The sequence below is a fragment of the Ammodytes marinus genome (genome assembly GCF_949987685.1).
Source record: "Ammodytes marinus genome assembly, chromosome: 13".
Lineage (NCBI taxonomy): Eukaryota > Metazoa > Chordata > Actinopteri > Uranoscopiformes > Ammodytidae > Ammodytes > Ammodytes marinus.
Genome location: NC_137217.1, coordinates 21,873,790 through 21,893,989, shown reverse-complemented (window position 1 = coordinate 21,893,989; position 20,200 = coordinate 21,873,790). Strand labels below are relative to the sequence as shown.

At 38.9% G+C, this 20,200-nt stretch overlaps 3 protein-coding genes across 4 annotated transcripts; 1 reads left to right on the top strand and 2 right to left on the bottom strand.

Moving 5' to 3' along the window:
- Nucleotides 1–47: 47 nt before the first annotated feature.
- On the bottom strand, nucleotides 48–7,797 carry tnfrsf1a (tumor necrosis factor receptor superfamily, member 1a). The gene is made up of 10 exons (XM_080040324.1): nucleotides 7,630–7,797; nucleotides 5,818–5,928; nucleotides 5,618–5,726; nucleotides 5,341–5,466; nucleotides 5,076–5,231; nucleotides 4,869–4,947; nucleotides 3,977–4,032; nucleotides 2,301–2,476; nucleotides 2,094–2,214; nucleotides 48–1,949 (listed from the first exon to the last, which is right to left on the bottom strand). The coding sequence occupies exons 2-10, from the start codon at nucleotides 5,890–5,892 to the stop codon at nucleotides 1,648–1,650; spliced, it is 1,200 nt and encodes a 399-aa protein (XP_079896450.1). The 5' UTR covers nucleotides 5,893–5,928; nucleotides 7,630–7,797; the 3' UTR covers nucleotides 48–1,647.
- A 1,097-nt stretch (nucleotides 7,798–8,894) lies between these two features.
- Nucleotides 8,895–15,363, top strand: LOC307259660 (uncharacterized protein; the record flags this gene model as incomplete). Its single annotated transcript, XM_080039603.1, has 7 exons — nucleotides 8,895–8,915; nucleotides 10,006–10,057; nucleotides 10,628–10,753; nucleotides 13,296–13,448; nucleotides 14,816–14,863; nucleotides 14,963–15,067; nucleotides 15,251–15,363. 7 exons carry the CDS (start codon nucleotides 8,895–8,897, stop codon nucleotides 15,361–15,363), a joined length of 618 nt encoding a protein of 205 aa, XP_079895729.1.
- A 395-nt stretch (nucleotides 15,364–15,758) lies between these two features.
- LOC307259850 (uncharacterized protein) lies at nucleotides 15,759–20,200 on the bottom strand. Of its 2 annotated transcripts, none has more exons than XM_080039882.1 (11): nucleotides 20,097–20,200; nucleotides 19,792–19,864; nucleotides 19,568–19,625; nucleotides 19,134–19,244; nucleotides 18,796–18,939; nucleotides 18,563–18,659; nucleotides 18,408–18,460; nucleotides 17,645–17,761; nucleotides 16,915–16,937; nucleotides 16,707–16,812; nucleotides 15,759–16,486 (listed from the first exon to the last, which is right to left on the bottom strand). In XM_080039882.1, exons 2-11 carry the CDS (start codon nucleotides 19,861–19,863, stop codon nucleotides 16,215–16,217), a joined length of 1,053 nt encoding a protein of 350 aa, XP_079896008.1. In that variant the 5' UTR covers nucleotide 19,864; nucleotides 20,097–20,200; the 3' UTR covers nucleotides 15,759–16,214. The 2 variants fall into 2 exon arrangements, 1 of the variants encoding a protein (XP_079896008.1); XR_013845165.1 differs by having other exon boundaries at nucleotides 16,395–16,486; nucleotides 16,625–16,812.

Below are 20,200 nucleotides of genomic sequence, written 5' to 3'. Positions count from 1 at the left end.
AACAGCTGCCTGCAGCCTCCAGAAAGAACACAATTAAGATACACAAATTAAGATACATTTTCCATTTATTTAAAGTTCAGGTATTAAAATAAGATCTTGTATACAGTATGCTGTTCAACATTGTTAAACAATCAATAAATGGTTGTGTTTGTATAATACAGTTTCAAACAGGGTAAAATGGCCTTGGATGTCTTCAGTCTGTCTGAGCCTGAATGATTCACATCTGAATCTACAGGCTGGGACCGGTATTATAAAAGTTGTTTGGCCGAGGCAGACTGAGACAAGGCGTGCCCTGTTTTCTCCAACAGTCGTGAATAATGCTTGTATGATGGGGCCTGTAAGAATGCTATGGGTGCAGTGAAAGGCCTGTGAAATGTGGAGGGATGTCTAGTCTAGGAACTACAAACTTCCCTTTAGCTTTTTCTGCTATTTTTTCCATCCGGATTTTCATAAAGAACAATATAACCAACCAGGTTAAACCAGGAACTACTATTATACTGTTTAACTAAAACATTATACCAGTTCACTTACTGGCTTAATATTCAGCCTTTGATTTGCACTTCCCTCTCCCACAAATAAAACTAACACAAATGAAAAAAAAAACAGTTTTAACATTGTATGAAATTACTTTCGGCAATAACAAAAGTAAAGTAGCTTAATTGGCCAAACTACTTATGATAGAGTAGGCACAATGGATAAAACAGATTGCAGTTCAATAAGAAGTCGCATGAATATGATACGATACTAATTACAGTCAGCAACACTCAAATCATGAATGCATGTTGTATATAGAAAACAGTGTGTCTAGTTTGAAATAATGAAGACTCTGTTATTCTGCCATATTTCCAACATGTCATAATCTACAGTATCGTGATATTTAAGAAACAGACAATTTAGAGAAAGCTTCATCAGCCTTATAGAATTAGTTTGACATTTTGGGGAGTAATACTTGTATTCGCTTTCTAGTCGAGAGTTGGATGAGAAGACTGTACCACCCTGATATTGTATAGTAAATACGATGCTGATAACAAGTAATTGGTGAATGTGCTGGTGGATTTGGTTACTATTGGACAAAGCCTGGCTTTCAGTTTGCCCTGTTTCAAGTCTCGATGCTAAGCTAAGTGTTACGTCCCCATGTTTGGCTATGGGTAAGGACTGTAACATAAAAAACAGATTTAATGAAAAGAAAAATGTAAGAACAAACATAGAAAACACCTCAAAACAAACCCACACGTAACTAAAGCTAATGACTACCGGTAGTAGCTACATAATTACCGTACGGATGTGATGGTGGCATCTATCTTCTCATCCAACTCCAAGCCAAGTTCATACATTTTTTTTTTCTTTAAGGTTATTTAAAAAAACATTTAAATTGCTAGAGGTTCTTCACCAAAATCACATTTTCTGTGACACTCCATCCCAGAGTCATTTGACATGTCATGTGCTCAGTAGTTTGACCCTGTCAACTCAGCGAGCGATTGACAGGACGAGAGGTAGAGTGCTGAGTGAAGCTGGTTGGTTAAAAACTGCTTTGGTGGCAGCACCATATCTGTCTGTGTGGTTTGAGGCTCCCTGTGAGTGAGTCTCTGAAAAGAACAATACTTGGTCTCAAGAGGTTTATGTTCCACTTGGCACGTGCTGCAGAATTTACTGAATGCCATACTTTGTCTCCAGCTCCTCGGCTGCCCGGCCCAGATGCATATTTCTCAGTTCATCCAACAACTCCTGCAGCAGTGGCCAGTGCAGCATTCCACCTTGTCCGCCTCCACCTGTACGTGACCCTGTCTCGGCCCAAACCCTCAACATCTGGTAGTGAGCTTCGCGGCAGCAGGAGCGGTGATCAAACTCTGCTTGTTCTATCTCTATGTCCTTCACCCCAAGAGAACGCACCAGCTGCTTCACCTGCAGCACAGGAACCAGATCCAGAACGGTGTAGATCAGCTCAGGGACTGCAGACGAGAGAGAGGAGAGGGGGGTGTTGAAGGGGAAGACATAAGAGTTACTACAATAGTTTAGTGTGTGTTTGTGCTGAAACACACTGGTCCCGTTGGTAAGGAGTATGTGCTACTACGCGTGGTAAAAAATACACCTACTCTTGACTTCCAGGGGGACACAGTCAGGCAGATTGAGCGATTCCTGTTCACTCACAGAGAGTTGTGGAACAGCTTCGACATCGATGGTGGTTGAAGGTTGAGTATTGTGGACCAGGAGTTTCTATGAGACAAGGGCAGATCAGACTGCTATTGACTGCAGGCATCCAACCAGCAGAGAAAAGATTACAAACAGTAAGATCAGCTTACCTTGCATGAGTCCGAGGAGTCATCCGATGGTTGGGTGGATGATTCCTGCAACCTTTTCTTGGTATACCATTTAGTTGTCATATGAGTGATGACAATTCCCAGTGCCACCAATACCACAGCCACAACTGACACTCCAGCAATTACATTGACAAGATGTTCCCCTCCTTTCTCAGGAGCTTCATTTGGATCCGAAGGGGCACATAGGGAACAGAAACATGAAGATGGTTACACGCTTTTGATAAATTGGAAGATACGTAAACCCAATTGCTTTAGCATTGAAAATTGGCTGACGGACTTTTTAGACCTCCTGTCAATGGAGCGAGCAGCATCAGCTCTCAATGACCATGACTGTGGTAAAGAAGGTCCCTGGAACTTTATAAGCATGAACTTAAGAAACTGGACATTTAAATTAGTTTTTTTGTTTTTGTCTTGTGGTGTATGTATATGTTGTCTGTGATTGTTTTGTTTAAGAAAATAATAAAAAAAAAAAAAAGAAAAAGAAAAAGAAAAAAAGATGGTTACACGCTAAAAATGCAATAATATTGTATGGCATTATTTTATTATTGTGAACCCTAACCAAGGAGCCAACTACAAAAAACAACACAGTACAACACTGTATATCTTACACAGATTCTTCCATTCACCGCTTTGATGCTAAGCAAAAAAAAAGTAGGGTTACTGCAGGGTTCACTTGGTTCCATTTTGTTGGGCTAAGTGAACTGTATGAAATGTTAAGACCTCCATAATACCACATAGAATGAAATGTAATGCCTCTTGCATGAGTGCAACAGACAAAGCATGAAAGTATAAAGGAAAACCAGTGGAGACAACATGGCCTGGAATTATTTTCTCTATCACATTTCTTTCAGTATTTCCCAGCAGAAAATACAAATAATTACTTATTAAATTGTCTATTTCATAACACACTGGGCTTGGATAAGTGGAAGAACATGTGATGGGACCAACCAATTTAAAAATATAAATGTATTTCTGTTTTTGCTAAAATGTACAATTGCCCATTATACAATGAGCTTTCGAGCCACTATAGCTAGCCGTCTGCTTTAGGTCTGATGGTGCTAATTGAAACTCCAAAGAAAAAGGGCCGAACAGCCTACACACTTAATCGGCAGTTTGAACAATTCCACTTTAACCTAAATATATTTGTATTTCTTACATTACCATCGATATGGTCATAGATTTTGACATGTGTGGACCTTTTTAATGCAGACCACACAAACCTGGCAGCTCTGTAAAGATCCTACCGGATAAAATAACATTGTTTGAGGTCGAAACACTTATGGTATAATTCTTTGAGAAAATATTTAAGAGATTTTCTCATTATATTTAAGACTTTCTAATCGTTCAAATGCCCTTTTTTGTTGCTTCTTAAGACCTTTCTTGCAGAAACCATGATGTATCCTTTTACTTTTAGATGTGTCCATATTACAGTGAACCTGAACCCTAATGTCGGACTGCCCTGTATAATTCATAGAGCCAGTTAATTCAATGCTTTGTGAAATTGTTTCACATGTTTTCATTCAAGAAGAGAAGATTAATATGGCTTAGAGGGCCACTGTATTCCTATCCCAAACCTATTGTTATTCTGAAGACCAGTGTATTAAATGTTCCATATAGAAGCTGGCCTCATAATCATATCCTTGCTACCAGTGGCTCACCTTTAGTATTCAGAGGAGGAAGTGATGAACAGTGTTGTTTGCACTCGTCGGTACAACTGAGGGGAACAGAGAAGACTTTTCACAACACTGAAGAGGAAGTAGCACATCTTAAGAGGAAGTGATCAACATAGACGAGATGTTAAAAAAAACAAGTTAATACTTACTGAGGCACAGTTACCACAACACAGGAAATTGGCATTTATTGAAAGCAACCAAATGCTTAATCTGTCACACTAAGTTTTTATATGCTATGTTGATGTGAACAAGAGTGTAGCAAAGGATTATGGGATCTATGTGGCATTGGTTCCTCTGAGCTCCCATCCATTTCCCCCTCTGCCTGTGACTAATATTTGTGTCTGTCTACCTACTAAACAACTGAACCAAGCACTTCCCTCACCAAAATTCCAGCTTTTGCGCTTTGCCCAGATAAAAGCTGATTGGCTGCCTTGTTTATGCTCTAATAAACAATTACGCCTATATCTTTTGTTTTAATGTAATTTAGGAAACTTTGACCAAATGTGTCTAGTGTTCCTTTAATGACACAGATATAACAATGCTCATGTCCATGATTATAAAGATGTCTACCACACCCCGTCTCAAATCTACAACAGTTTGCCACAAATGTCCGAAAGATTCACAAACATATACTATGGGACCACAAAAGGGATTTTGTTTAGTCAATGTTAGATTGCCAGTAACACACTATGAATGTCGTATAACTTCTCTTTTCTGTTGCCAACAAATGGAAAGATTGAACAAAGTCGGATGTGTGTTGCAAGTTCCATTTCAAAAAACCAACTTCCCCATGAACAACTTTAAATAAAGCCATCGCCAACAGCAACAGGGAACTATGTATGTACCAAAGTCTCATTGTATACATTGGTTTACTCACTTCTTGCAGGGTTCACATTTTCTTTTGACTCTGTATGAGTTCTCTTTACATTCACAAACTGTGTCACTCTCTGGTGTACCTGCATGAAGCAAGAATATTTCAATTTAGGCTGTATTGAGGAAATACTTGATGAGCCACATACTTAATACAAACACAACTTTAGACGTGACTGAGTATTAGTAAAATGAATTAAATTGCAAGACTCACATTTCTGTTTCTCTTTTTCATCAGGTCTGCATTGACTACAGCTAATACAGTCGTATGTTTCTAAGTCGATGTGTTTTTTGTAATAACCCTCCTTACAGCGACAAATAGTGTTTTGGTGTCTTTCACATGGAGATATCTCGATTTCATTTTTTCTTTCTGTGCAAAAAAAGAGAGAAAGAGTGAACGAAGCAATCCATCACCTCATACGACACTGGGAAATCAAAGAGGTGAAGCTGATAACAGAGAAAGAAAAAGGTTTCTCTACTTTTGCAGATTCTGCAGCTCATGCAGTTGTGGAATGAGTTCATCTGGGACATGTATTGGCCCTTGGGACAGGCAGTGCAGTTAGTTCTCTGACCATCAGCATGACACTTCTCTACAAGCTTAAAACCTAGAAACATGAACAACACATGTAAACACAGTCAAGGTTTTGTGGAAAAGGATGAAGTGTGGTGGAAGAAGAGGTGTGTCTGTGTTATATTTCCAATAAGGAAAATGCTACTGTGTGAATCATGTGCTGTGTGCAGGAGGCCAAACTGCACCTGGAGAGCATTTGTTGCAACAAATTCCCTCGTCAGTGCGATAGTCCCCATCTGGACACTTCTGCTCCTTTGGTGGTTGGGATAATGTCACGATGGGGATGAACATGCACTGCAACACAGACAAAGAGAATACAATAACTGTACTAAGTGCATTATTCAGGCAGCTGCAGGTTTAGTGAAGCACTTAAGTTTTATCTTACAATAAGGAGCAGTAGGCCTATTGTGCCTACAGGGGCTTTTTTATTCCATCTTCCTCCTTGGACGCATCCCTCCATTATCCAACAGCTTTAACTCAATCCATCAGAGGCAACCTGCAAGAAAAACCATTTGTGTAACACTTCCAATAGGGCCATGTAATATGTCTCATTCCATCTTTTGCTCTGGACCCACTCACTACTAATTAAAACTAATGAATTAATGCCTTATGTTATTCAATTTACAACTAATTTGTTGTCAATTGTTTTTCACAAAAAATTATATATTATGTGTCCTATCTCTAATGCATGACATTTCTTTACAAAGTGGAGGTCAGAGGATAACAGTATGTTTTAGAGTTGTTTCCGAGTTTTAAGAATATTTTGATTATAAAAAATAAAATATGTAGCTATATTTATATGTATAAAAATTATTATTATTATTTAATATTATTTAAATATATAATATTCTTAGTATTAAATTGTGAATAACAATTATTTTGGTTAAAATAATTGTAACGTGAAAGTTTCATTTCGTCCCATGCCTAGCGGTAACATTACGGTAGACTCACTAGCTAGCCTGTGTCAACTGCACACTGTTTTGAGATTAGCCTACACAATGTGATCATGTTAAATCACAACCCTCAAATCTACGCTCGTGGGATTGGCTGGAACAGAAGGAGCCATCTGATAGGCTACAGTTAATTCCCTTTTGAAAAAGTTGAGAGTAGCCTATGATTTATATGAAATTCATGGCAACAGTGACACCAATTGACCAGGAGGATGTAGATAAGTCACTAGTCAACTAGAAATAATAATACCATGACAACAATTGAACAGAAACTTTTTTTTATTTATGTAAGCATAAGCCATAAATCCCATTTTTCTGGGGTGTTTTCTTTATGCACCCAAAATTGCATGCAGATTCACTTAAAAGTCAGCGATAGGAGTTATTTTGAGCCAGGCAACAGGTAATATCTGGACGTATTATATTGACATTGAAGCTTTCAGGGTTTGCTTGACAATATTTGGCAGCTTATGTGTGGCAAGTATGCTCGTTATGGTTGGGCCGGCATGTGAGGACAATTCATACTTTACATTATCCTTGCGTGTGTCATTAATAATCTGGTCTTATCTTGAATAAATTAATTTTCATATCTCCTTATTGGCAGTTATTACATGAATATATGTATTTAGTTATTTGCAAAAATACCCTTTTATAAATGTGGGTCCCTGACCCTAATTTTAGGGTCAGTAGCAATAAGTTAATTCATTTAAAGTGGGATCCAAAGTAGAAAGACACATTTCTTTTTTATGAAGTTTTAATGCCAAATGTTAGGCCTATTTCTACCCTTTAACTGAGATGCAAGACATTTGAGATGGATTGCTGAAATTGTTAGCTGCCTTTTTATTTTATTTCATTGTAGGCTGATAAAAAGCAATGGTCATCTTGAAAAAGTGTAGTCCGTAGAGAAATTATGAAACACACACACACACACACACACACACACACACACACACACACACACACTTCCCTGTTGCAGTGAGACGAAGATAAGAGTGAACTTTACTTTACTGGAGTAACTTTAAAAACCATCGAAACTCAACTTGACGACTAATCTTTTTCTTCTTTTTAACAGACAAGGCTGAATTATAGAATGACTTCTGCACTCAAAATTACTGTTATGTTTCCTGTCGCTCTCTTTGGTTTCGATTTAGCTGTATCGACACCACAGGCCAGCCGCCCACTATTCTAAGTCTGATATGAATCTCCTCTTCCCGCAGACTGACATGCAAAGGTATTTTACCGTCACTTACCTGGAAAACTACGGTTACAGCAAGTGTATCTCCTTAATACAGCTCCATGTGTCGACATTAATATATTTTAACTTTAACATAACTTCTTTTTTCAAACTAAAAGTACAGCGACGGTGTCGTTGCCCCTCAGTGTAGCGCGAGTGGAGGCGGACTTAAACGGGAAGTTCGCTGCGTCACGAGACCCTTTTCAAGGAATAGTTAGAGAAATTGCTGCCAAGGAAACAACTTGGGCAAAAGACACACACACACACACACACACACACACACACACACACACACACACCTTAATCGTGTCGTGTGAATTGAGCAATACACACAGGTGAGCGTGTAGAAATGTGCAAGGGATCTCTCAAAATTACACATTCCTCCATTAGCACATGAACTGAGAGGAAGAAATAGGCCTACATGAAATGTACAGACAGACAGATAGATAGATAGATAGATAGATAGATAGATAGATAGATAGATAGATAGATAGATAGATAGATAGATAGATAGATAGATAGATAGATAGATAGATAGATAGATAGATAGATAGATAGATAGATAGATAGATAGATAGATAGACAGACAGACAGACAGACAGACAGACAGACAGACAGACAGACAGACAGACAGATAGATAGATAGATAGATAGATATGTAGGCCTACTGTAGTACAGTTTTTGATATTTAATCAGGGAGCATTTGATGAACACAAAAACATTTAATAGATTTGTGAAATACATGCTATGCATTGCTAACAATACATATTCTGTGATCAATTCATTAATAGAATTGCCTTTTTAAAATCATAATTTGATGTAGAAATTAAAGATATTTAGAGAATACATTTGTGTGAAATATAATAAAGGACAGAAAAAAAGGCTGGTATGTTTCTCAGTCGGCCAGCAGAGTGTAGCCTCACGTGACTTTGCTGGTACAGTATATGACAGAGCTCAGTCAGCAGAGCAAGACAAGTGCTTCCTTAGAATAACCACATCCTTCCTTCAAAAGTGAACAAAACACCCCAAAAAAAGTGCCTTTACGTCTCCACTTGCTCTCTTTGTGTCATGCACGCACATTTTCAAATACTTACACACTGCCACATGGGGCATGCTGACACTTTAATGCACGTGTGAACACCTACACTGGGTGTCAATCAAACAGCCCGCAGGGACCGCATAGCCCTAACCCAGAGTCTGCATGTAGATACAGTGTTTCAAGCATAGTGATAAATAGCCTTTGTTTAGTATCTGTTTTCTTCATCACAACAACACATCGACATGTTCCTGGCAAAGATTCCTGTGAAGTTCTAATCACACGTATATAGTCAAACAGCCTAATTCTGAAACCTCTTGATAAGCATGACCAGGTTTGCTCTAAGTCAACTCAGGACGATTTTCATGCCCAGTCATCTCTCTTCCAGTCATCTCTGTACTCTGTCTGCTCACCGAGAGCCAATGCTGGGCCTCAGAGGCAGTCCTTTTGGGGATGCTGCTTTGTCAGCTTTAGCTCACGTGCTGTGGCCTGGTTTCTGTGAGAGAGAGAAAAAGAAAAAGAAATGACAGGGCCGTTGAGAAGAACATTTTACTCTTATCTGGACAAGAATGGCCACAGTGGACCTGACAGATGATGATTATGTTTAACCACCACACATAGAAAGTATTCCACAAGGGACCATGTGGAAATTCAAACAAAAATCACCATAAAACTTTTAAAACACATACAACTCAAATCCTGCATTCAGTTTGTCCTTGTCAGTATGTTGCATGTCACTACATCTAAAGGCAGACATATCAGATATTTACCACAGTAGGCTACATTTTATATCTTTTTACATTACTTTTATAATGATTTTATGACTAAATATTGCTTTTTAAACATGAATTCTGGCCTTATTGTTGCAGTTGGTATTCTTCATGAGAATCTCCTTTTATTGCTCACTCTTTTTTGACATAAGGTCACAGCTTGGCTAACCAGTAAATGTCATTTCTTATGTTTATCTCCTCACCAGATTTCTGTAAGGGCGACAGGATGATGTGCATCTGAATGAGTAGGATATGATGTATGTTTTACTGAAATGACCTTGTCATTCAAATCTAAGAAAGAGTAGAAAGATGCAGGAAAGAGAGAAGGAAGCTTTCGACAGTTTGCAGCAGAAAGGTTGATTTTGCGTGAAACGAGAAAGAGGTTGCCTGTGGAAAAAAGTGGAGGCTGATGGAGTTATTGTTTTTGTGCACAGAGCCAGGGGGTCGCAGCTGAGAGACAGCGAGAGGATGAGAGAGCGAGGCCGAAAAATCTTAAAAGACCGTGGTAAAACGTTAGGCTCTCATAATGAGTCATCACTGACAGTTTATGAATAATTCCCTGACACACTTCTGGTCCCCTGTTCAGTCTCACACTCAGAGGGTCTCGGGTTACATCTTGTGTCACCTCCTCGTCCACGGTAAGAAAATACATTTTCAGCATAGCTTTAAGTCAAACCTTTGATAAAAGGGTCCTGTCATTTTCAATGTTAGTAGATTCCTATGGATGTTCCTGTGAACTCAATTGATGTAGACTTTGTACAGTGCAGGTATAAGGCTGATTTTCTATTGTATGCTTAATGTTTTTTTGTTTGTTTACTTTATGTTGTGTAGCGCACTGCTGTAGTCTGTCCTAAGAGATGCCAATGTTTCACTTACGTCTGTTGGCGTTTGTATGTGATTATATCGGACCAAATAAATGATCCTTTTCCTCCACCTCCTCTTCTTCCTTTTCTCCTTCCTATTCTTCCCCTCTTCCCAGATGCAGACACTCTGTTATCTTGCCCTTGCTTTCCTGAGCAGTCTCTCTTTCCTCTCTGCTGGGCTTTCAAAACAGTGCAATGATATGCAATATGCCTGGCCTATGGACTCACAGACCAAGACATGCTGTAACAAGTGCCTGCCAGGTACAGTGACTCCTTTTTATCCTTATAGTATTCATAGTTTTGATGCAAACAGGTTCTAACTTTTAATTACTGTGTGTGTTCTAGGTGAATTTATGGCTAAACGCAACTACAGGTCTTGTGAAATCGAGTGCAAACCTTGCCCGGGGAGCAGATACACTAATACCTACAATGTGGCCTTTCAATGCGAGTTGTGTGGATTGTGCCAAAAAGGTGAGTCAAATTCACAGCTCTTGTGTTAGTGGGTATGGGTGAGACCTGAACTGTGTGGAGATCCTACTTTTAGACCTACCTAAGAAACCCCTTTAGTAACAACAATGATGTCATTGTAGTTTATAGGGTAGCATATAATCGGCTGACAGAGATTAAACACTGCTCTAAAGGGGTTAAATTTTGCTCATTCAGGAGAATTGAATCCTTCCTTTACTATTTCAGTTTGCACATAAAATTACTTTACATTACCAATATGGAAAAACAATTAGTAGATAATCTGTATTAGGTATGCAGGTTTAAAAGGAATGTTGGAAATGCTTGAAATTATAGAGGTGAAAACACATGAACGCAGAGCAGCAGAAACCACGTGGTCATATCTATGATTAAATATTACTATAAAAATACTGTCTGTCGTTTCAGACATTTCCTCCCTTGTGAAACATTGTGGTTCCCTGTTCATGTTGTGCATGTGTGTTATGTGAGTGCGCTATGTCTTTTCGAGCATGACATACGAGTGATTCATCATTCCTCTGCAGTCCCGACCACCCTACTTTGTCCAGTTACAGATGAAACCGTAAGAGACGACAGGCTGTAGTTACTCAGTTGTAGATCATGATTTCAGTTTGCCCGTAGAAACCTGAGGTCACGTATGCAAGGGGATTTCCCATTTGTGTGTCTCACGGTGGGATACAGTCAGAGAGAGACTGAAAGGAGGAGGGAACGGGGGTCTGAGAAACCCTCAGTGAACCAGCTCAGGGGGGCTCTTTGGGTGGGATATGGCTGCAGAGATGAATGCATGGTGGCAGCGCCAGCCTCGATCGCACATCCCACCACCGACCGTGGTAAAGACTGGAGGAGGTTCAAAACAGAAGACCATTGTAATGTCAGTGGAAAAAAAAGAGAAAAACACAGAAAAGTAATAAACATCGGAAAGAGCAGCAGACACAAATGTCATGTCCTTTATTATTACTCAGGTCTCTGCCCTGCTTCAGGTGAGCAAAAATAGCCTGTTTTGCTTATTTCTAAATGTCACTGCGGAAAGCATAGAAGAGAGAAAACATAGACGTGAAAGAAAGTATGTCATTCTCAGTCTGAAGCTCGGGGACTCGAATAGTTTAGCTGTTTGTCTCTTGAATTTGACATTTATATGTGCACCAAAACACCTTCTTTGCGTATTAACAAAAGGGTTGGAACATTAAAACCTAAAGTTAAAGTGCAACTGTGAACAAATCTCTTTTAACCTGCAGAACATGATCTCTTTGATAGCTGTCTTAAGAAGATGTCTTTAGAGCTCCTATTTGTAGAATTGGGGGGCTGTGTACAGGTGGATGTTCAAAATGTCCTAGACCACGAATAAGTTTTATACCGATGAACCGCTAGGAAACTAATTTAGGTGGAAATTAATTAACCCACACAGAAATCTCACACACTTCCTCTTGCAATACCACAGCATAATATTTATTTCCTCATAGTCTTGTCTTCATCAGAGTGTTAACACTTTGCAAGGATTTGGAGGTGCAAACAAAGTTTCAAAGACATATTTTAGACATTTAAACTGATATATTACTACAGTATGAACATTTTCAGTTCTCAAATCCCCTTAAATAATATCAGTTACATCAATGGTTATATCTACTTCTCTCAATGTGATATCATCAATAACCTTTACCCACTGTATTTTTTATTTGCATATCCTATTATAATTCTGTGTAGGAATCTTATATAATAGTCATTTGAAGAGCTCAAAGTCCATTTCTTTTTCATTGTTCTTTAATGGATAATCCGGGGGCAACAGAGTGAAGTGAGAGGGTAACAACCACACAAACCCACCTTCCCAACCCGGTTTAAGAGCCCTTGAGCAATAATCTGTGACTGCTTAAAAATCACATCACATTCACTTCTCTTTGATAAAATCTGACCTCCTAGTGAGGAGGACAAGTATTAAATTGACCTTTTTTTGTCAGCATCCGTAAACAGTGGGGTGTAGTAGCCAATGCAAAAGTGTATATTGTTATCACATGTAACAAACATTTTCTTTTTTAAAGCATTCGGTAAGAAAGAAGAAATGTAATCAAAGTGAAATACTGCTTTCACTGTGAAATAACAGCTGCTTAAAGGAAAGACAACAAAAGTGATGATATTACTGTCTTATGACTTAAAACCAGAATTTTTAACTGCCATGCTAACTTTGTGAGTCATTAGAATTAGCATTTTCTGATATCATGTTTCAAAGAAAATCTGTGTGCGTATAAGTGTGTTCTTCACACGCACCAACAGTCCTTAGTATTATGATTCTACAATTTTTTTTAAAAGTTTTTTTAAAGTTTTTTTTGTTGGCATTTTCAAACTTTATTAGACAGTACAGAGTTGAAATGGGGAGACAGAGAGAGAGAGGTTGCCGGACCCGAACCCGCGACCACTGCAACGAGGCCTGAGCCAACATGGCACACGCTCTAACCACCACGCCACCGGAGCGCCCCCTAATTTTTTTTAATGATGGCTGTTGAATACCCCACCCCCCCACACCCCTGCTTTCTTACAGACAACATGGAGTTTAAGTCAAGCTGTAATGCAACTCATAACGCTGTGTGCAAATGTAAAGCTGGCTACAGATGCAAAGACCAACCCTGCACACAGTGTGTGCCAGCACCAGCACCAGTCACCACCATAATCACACTCCCTCCATCCACTACAGGTAAGATACTCCTGCTCCGCAAGTTAATTCATTTTGGCAGAGTGTTCTTCTATCAATCTGCATATTCAACGCCAGGTGGTGAAAAACACAAACTCTTAAATACAAAAACATGAGAAATAACATTTGGCGTTTGTACATTCCACTTATAGTATTAAAAAACAGTTGGAAACAAACGTAACCATCTATGCAACCATTTATGTATATTGTTAAACTTTCATGTTCAGCATCTGTTGCATCACTATGACTGCGGTCTTTTGTACCACATTTAACCATGGTTTCAGGGTTTACACTACAGGTTAAACCAATGTACAGGGCTGAATCCCTTGAGTTGTGTGTGTTTTAAGTACTGTGCACAAATGAGAGATAGTGTACAGCCAGCGTTTGATAACCAGAATTTTTATGACACAGAGCTTATCCTGCTTATCACTGTAGCTCTAGCCTAGTGGGACCACAAATATACTCTTTCTAATCATCAACAATGCACCAGGCAGTTGTTTTTTAGTGAAAAAACACTTACCTCCACTACACACGCAGACAAAGCAACAAGCTGTTGAACATAGTGGATAATTTAGCAGCTTAAGAGCCAGATATTTACCACAGGAGTTGTTTAGGACCAAATCAGAGCTAAAATGAGAGTAAGAAACATACAAATGACTGAAAATATTTTTGCTCTGTGGCTGCTGTAGCCTAGGTAAACATAGGCAACTCTTTGCTAACTTTTCAGGTGAAAATTTTGAAAAAAAGGTGTTTTTCTTAATAGTTTGTTTGTTACCACTAATACCACTTTAAAGGATGAGTAGATTCAGCTGTCAGAGGTGCTATGCAGATTTAGACTGTAATGGATTTCTTCCATGATAATTTTTGCACAACATAATGTTTTGCTCCATCCGTTTCATCATTTGGCTTAATTCATACAGACACCCCTGTTTATTGCTACACTGCAGTGAACTGCAACCACGGCAACAAGTTGTAAAGTAGAGTGTGTAACCATAGCAACCTACTGTGCACCATTCAGGATTGGTTGCCAAAATCAATCCGAAAAAGTTCTGCGTTATGTAGCCTGATTATCAAAAATAAGACAAACAAACAATCCAATGATAATGATGATACACTCTTTACATAAGTGACCTTTGGTTTACTTTTCAGTATCCGTGGGGTTAGGTCACACACACACAAGTTGACACCAGTTAATTGTTAATCATATCATGGGATTAAATACCGGCTTCCTATCCAGTGTGTTGAACCCAAGAGTGTGCTTACTGATTAATGTGAACTAACCTATAGCCTATAGATAGTTTCATATATCCATTTCATGTTTATGCACTGAGCTGATTTGAACTGAGTTTTTTTTATTTGCTCCTTTCCAGCCCGGACCACCCTCACTACAGTCTGGGCAGACGGTAAACCATTGACAGGTAAAGTTAGCTACTGGTTATTTCTGTGCCAACATAACCAAGGGAATAACTATGTTTCTCCAGTGAATGTTCATCTTACTTTCTGACAAATTCTTACAGATACAGTGGGGATCCTGGTGATAATTGGCCTCCTGTGTACAGGAATTGCATTCGTTGTTGTATCAAAAATCAAGCCCATTCTGCGCTGGATCAGATCAGAGCAAGGTTAGTAGATTATTATTATGAACAGATAACCCTGCAGCAGCATACAAATAGAGGAAGTACGGGACACTTAGCTCATTATAATTTGATTATGCACAATACTTTTTATTTTAATAACTAAAGGGATTATCTTGTATTTAAATCTATATCATGAAAAAACCTTTAACATATTTTCTTGTTGCTCAGACTACTTCTTGGCTGAAAAACCTGCACAAGTGCCAACCTGCTCCATGGACGATGATGTATCCACGCCTGTCCAGGAAGTGTGTGGGAAATGTGACCAGCCTATCGACGTATGAGTTAAAGACCTAGAGCCGGAACTTGGACGAGCAGAAATTTGACAGGAGGACATTTTAGTGAGGCAGGCAGCAGATGCAACACATCTCTCATTGCTATGGGCATTTATGACAGATGGAGGCAAACGACACACAGCCAATGCTGACAAATGAAAACAGTTTGTTTCATGACTGAAACATGACGTTGACGTGGGACGTATGACGTTAAAATGGTGAAAAGTGTCTGAAAGCACCTGAAAGACACTGTGCTTAATGCAAAATGTGACCGTGTGAATTAGTTAGAAATCGTGCAGTGTGATGCGAAACCGTGGTATGTACTATGGTACACAAAAGTTAAAGATATTTCACATCTTTACATGTATATGTTTGTATAAATATATTTTTACTAATTTGTGCTGATGTTTTGCAGTTGGATTATACATATCACATGTGAATGTTTTTATTTTATTTACATTTTAACATAGTTTTTTTTTCAGAATAAAATTTTATTGTTATAAAAATGCTGGATATTTAAGTTAAACGTTAACATTCAGGTCCAATAGAGCTGAAAGAGCTTATGAAAGAGTATTTACATGACATTTTAAATGTTAATTTACAAAGAAGAACACTGTCCAGCTGTTCTTCCCAGAGGTAAAGATTTTGGTGTCAGCAAGTTATTTCCAAAAACCTACAGACAAAAATGTCTCTGTAGAGATCTTCGATTCATAGTTTGCCAGAGGAAGATGAATCTGCTCCACACAGTTTTAAGGTTCCTTTCCAGTTTTCCTGTTCCTTCCTTTAGAAGAAAGTTCTTTAGGATCTGTCAGGACGCCAGCGGCTAGCAACAAAAGTCTTCTCAGATTATTTACGTTGTCTCAAAGCCCCTCCTCTTTGGACACGTGGCAGTCCTTCCCTTGCTCCTGGGAGGGAAAGAAAATGCTGTCAATCTCTCCGCTCCTCTCCTCCTCAGAGAGATGAATACCGGGAGAAGACGTGGAATGAAACACAGGACAGTCCCTCCCGTCGTCTTCTTCGCTGCTCACTCTCTCGGCCGTCTTCCCACCTTCAATTGTCGGACCTATTTGGCCTGTAAACTGACTGAGCAGGCTAAAGATGACCGTCCCTGGGTTGTGGACATGGACTGGGCCTACACAGACAAAAACAAGCAAAGCGTGCACTGAAAGGAATGTTTGAATTGACCGGTAGAAGTGCTTTGACATAAAGTTTACAGGGTAGGACAACTTAGTACTCATAACTCAGACTCATAACAGTAGCACAGCTGTACCTTTATCCTTTTTATTTTATTTTATTAATGACTCGACAAAGTGAGTGTTTCACATGCTAGTCTTTGTTTCACTCATCAGTACCAAGATTGGCTGCTGAAAGGGACGACGGCTGCTGCTTTGCACTGAATGAGTCCCTGGGGAACTGTTGAGTTGACTCCTTCTGCTTGCGAGAAGCATCTTTGCCTTCCTAAAGAAGAACATGTTCATTAGTGTGGGGAAAACAATACAGAAATGTTGACATATATATGTAGGTATATTATAGAATAAAGCTTTGAAATGAGCCACTCACCTCATTGCATAGCTTTGCAATAGCTGTAAAAGAGTAGATGGATAAATGAGTAAAAGAAAGTCATTTTATTCACACAGGATGATGTAAGGAGTAACCTTTATGATTTACAGAGAAACTAACCATCTGTAACATCGAAAAGCTAATGACACATTTCTTATCATAGTCATTTGCTGTTTATTGTTTCCCAGAAGTGATGCAAAGTTCATTGGTTTAATTGATTCAACTCATACACCAGAAATGTCTCTTGTCCTGGATAACAAACACAGCCTTACTGTTAACGAAACTTTGTTTCTTATATATTATAACATTGTAATACTGTAAAACATTCATGCTTTTGCTGTAAACTTTGTTTGACCTCACAATATACAACTTACTCATTCTTACAAGAGAGGTACTGTGAATGTCCTTGCAGAAAGGAATAGAGAGACTCCCACATTCCGTTCTCAGATAAGAACATCTGCGCAATTAAAACTCATCTTGCAAGGAACTCAAGGACCCTGGACACACAAACCTAGTGTGTTTTCGCATACACCTTTCTCATGCATAAAATCCCTGTACAATTGTTCATTTCTTTGTCTCAATCATGATGCCACACTTGTGACGTATGTTGAGCACCCTTGCTTTTGCTGTTGCAAGTAAAAACCTCACCTGCTTTGAAGCCTGCCTTGACTCAGACCTCTTTATTAAAAACACTTGGGTTTTTTGATAAAAGAATTCCTTTAACACTTACATTGCTTGTAACACGATTCATTTCTGGAGCCACGGACGAAGAACAGGATCACGAGTGCAAAGCATCCAATGGCTACCACTGGACACAATATGGCGTAAAGCTGACTGCTCGTCACTCCTGCAAGAACGAAACAAGCATCTCTGTGAGACTACACTTTGACTTAATGCTGACATACTCACAATGACAACGCTAACATGCATGTTGTATTTTCCAGGTCTGCCGATTCAGCATGCTAACATTTACTCATTTTAACTAATTGCAAAGCACAGCTAAGGCGAATGGGAATATCATTAATTTTGTAATGTTTGGTTATAAACCAATTGATATTTTTACCTGATGATAGTGATGAATACAAAGTCATGACATCAACAATTTAGTCCTGAAGAAAACTGCTGAACCATAAATTCAGTCAGATATACAGTATCTTTAGTATTTATTGCCGTTTGTAATATGCTTTGTGCCACTTCAGCAAATAAATGTTGAGATACTTCACAGTATAAGCAGGGGCGCTACCAGGGATTTTTTGCCACATGAAAAATATCAAATGTGGTCCCCAATATTGTCAGTAGGATTTATCCTCCATGGATGTCTGTGCCAAATTGGATCACAATCCACACAATAGTTTTTTAGATCATTCAATAAAAACAAAAGTCAGGGGATCATCGACGTAGCCCTCTGCCTCAAAACAATAAAAATTAATTGAAAATGTCATCTAACATCCACATAATATTTTCAAAGTGTTTTTCTTTTCGTACACACCCACCTGTTGTGAGAAGTGTGCCATTTCCTGCTGGTGGGACTGACTGAGGGCCACATCTGCGTGAGACAAGAATTAAATATGTTAAGTATTCCGAATATGTGAACCGATGAGCAAGGACACTTGACTGTGTACTGTATCTGGGGAAAGGAATGACTCACTTGGGCAATCGGCAGGGTTCATCAGAAACACTGCCCTGACCTGAGGAAGCTGAGGAAGTCCTGTGTTTATCTGTGCCTATGATAGCGGCTGCTGCTTCTGGAGAACAAACAAAATCAGAGGTTTGGTTTCACATTTCAAAGAACAAACACAGGATCAAACCAAAGCACATATTGTTCATCACGAGGCCCTCTGCTGGTCGCTGATTTAGAAGTCTGCTTTGTTCAGTATTTACCAGGTGTGGTTGTTTCCTGGATCTTCTCACAGGTTTTGCAGTTTGATGAGTCCATGACAGTCTCGGTGCACGTGAAACCAGCCTCGCAGACACACTTCATGTCAGACTTGCTTGTGCAATTCTGAACCACCTTCAGATGAAATACTGAAACAGTGAAATAGAGCTGATTTAAGAGATTTTATTTTTAATCGTGGACACAAGTGCCATCCAGAAATGCAAAGAGAATGAGATTAATAGATTTTAATTTCATAACCGAAACCTAAAGGTCATAGCATCGCAGTTCTGACAGGGAAGGATGAAACCGTAAATTGGGTAGAAATGACTCATAGTATCTTTACCTGCTCTGCAGTCTGTGTAGCAGGGATAGCATGTGTCTTCTCGGTTATACTCAGTTGTGTAGCGTCCAGCAGGACAGGGCTCGCACTCTGTACAAGACTTGGAAAATTCACCTGGCAGAGCAGAAAGAAACAAATGAGAACAACCAGATGGAGAGGAGAGCAAGACTGCTCACCCAGGTTGCATATTAATGAAGGATGTGGTCATACAGCACATGCGTATTGTGCAGTGTGCGGCATTTTTTATAAAGACTGACAGAGAGACATGCAACAAAAAAAAGACAGAGATAGATACTGTATGCATCAGTGCTTCACAGTAATTTCCAGATGCTGATTCAATCATTCTCTAAAAACAGTTAGTCAAAGTTGAATGAGGAGCAGACAGAAAAACAAACGGAACTGAAAGAAGCCCACGCCAGATATCACACTTTTCTCACCTGCAGGGCACATTGGACACGTGAACCCCTTATAAGTGTAATTCCTGGGCCCCTCTATCTGTCAACACATATCATATACAGTTAGATGAGAACCACTTCACTCCAGCGGAGTCTTGATCAACTCCTTCAATCATGTACAACCTGTTAAATATCTTCTCATCCTTGAAAAGCAGACAACACTAGTTGAAATATAACATTATTTGAAAGAAAGTGGGCATTGTTACCACTGGAGAGGTGAGCACCAACTGTGCAGATAACATCAAGACAATCACAGAACATTGCATTGCACGTCCCATCCTATGGAATAACATTTAAAACATATTAAGATAGATGTCAAATATCAAGCAACCGGTCAGCAATATATATATATATATATATATATATATATATATATATATATATATATATATATATATATATATATAATACACAATGTAATGTTTAGTTTAGCAGCAAAAATGTCTCATAAAATAAGTTGACATTTAAGTACGAGAAGAAAAATGAACTCAAACTCAGAAATAATTTTTACCTTCAATACGAAGCGTCGTCTGTTCTCCTCTCTATTGTTTGATTAACTTCCTCAAGGTGTGACACTCTCTCTCTTTTCTCTGTCCTCTCACTCACTCTACCCGT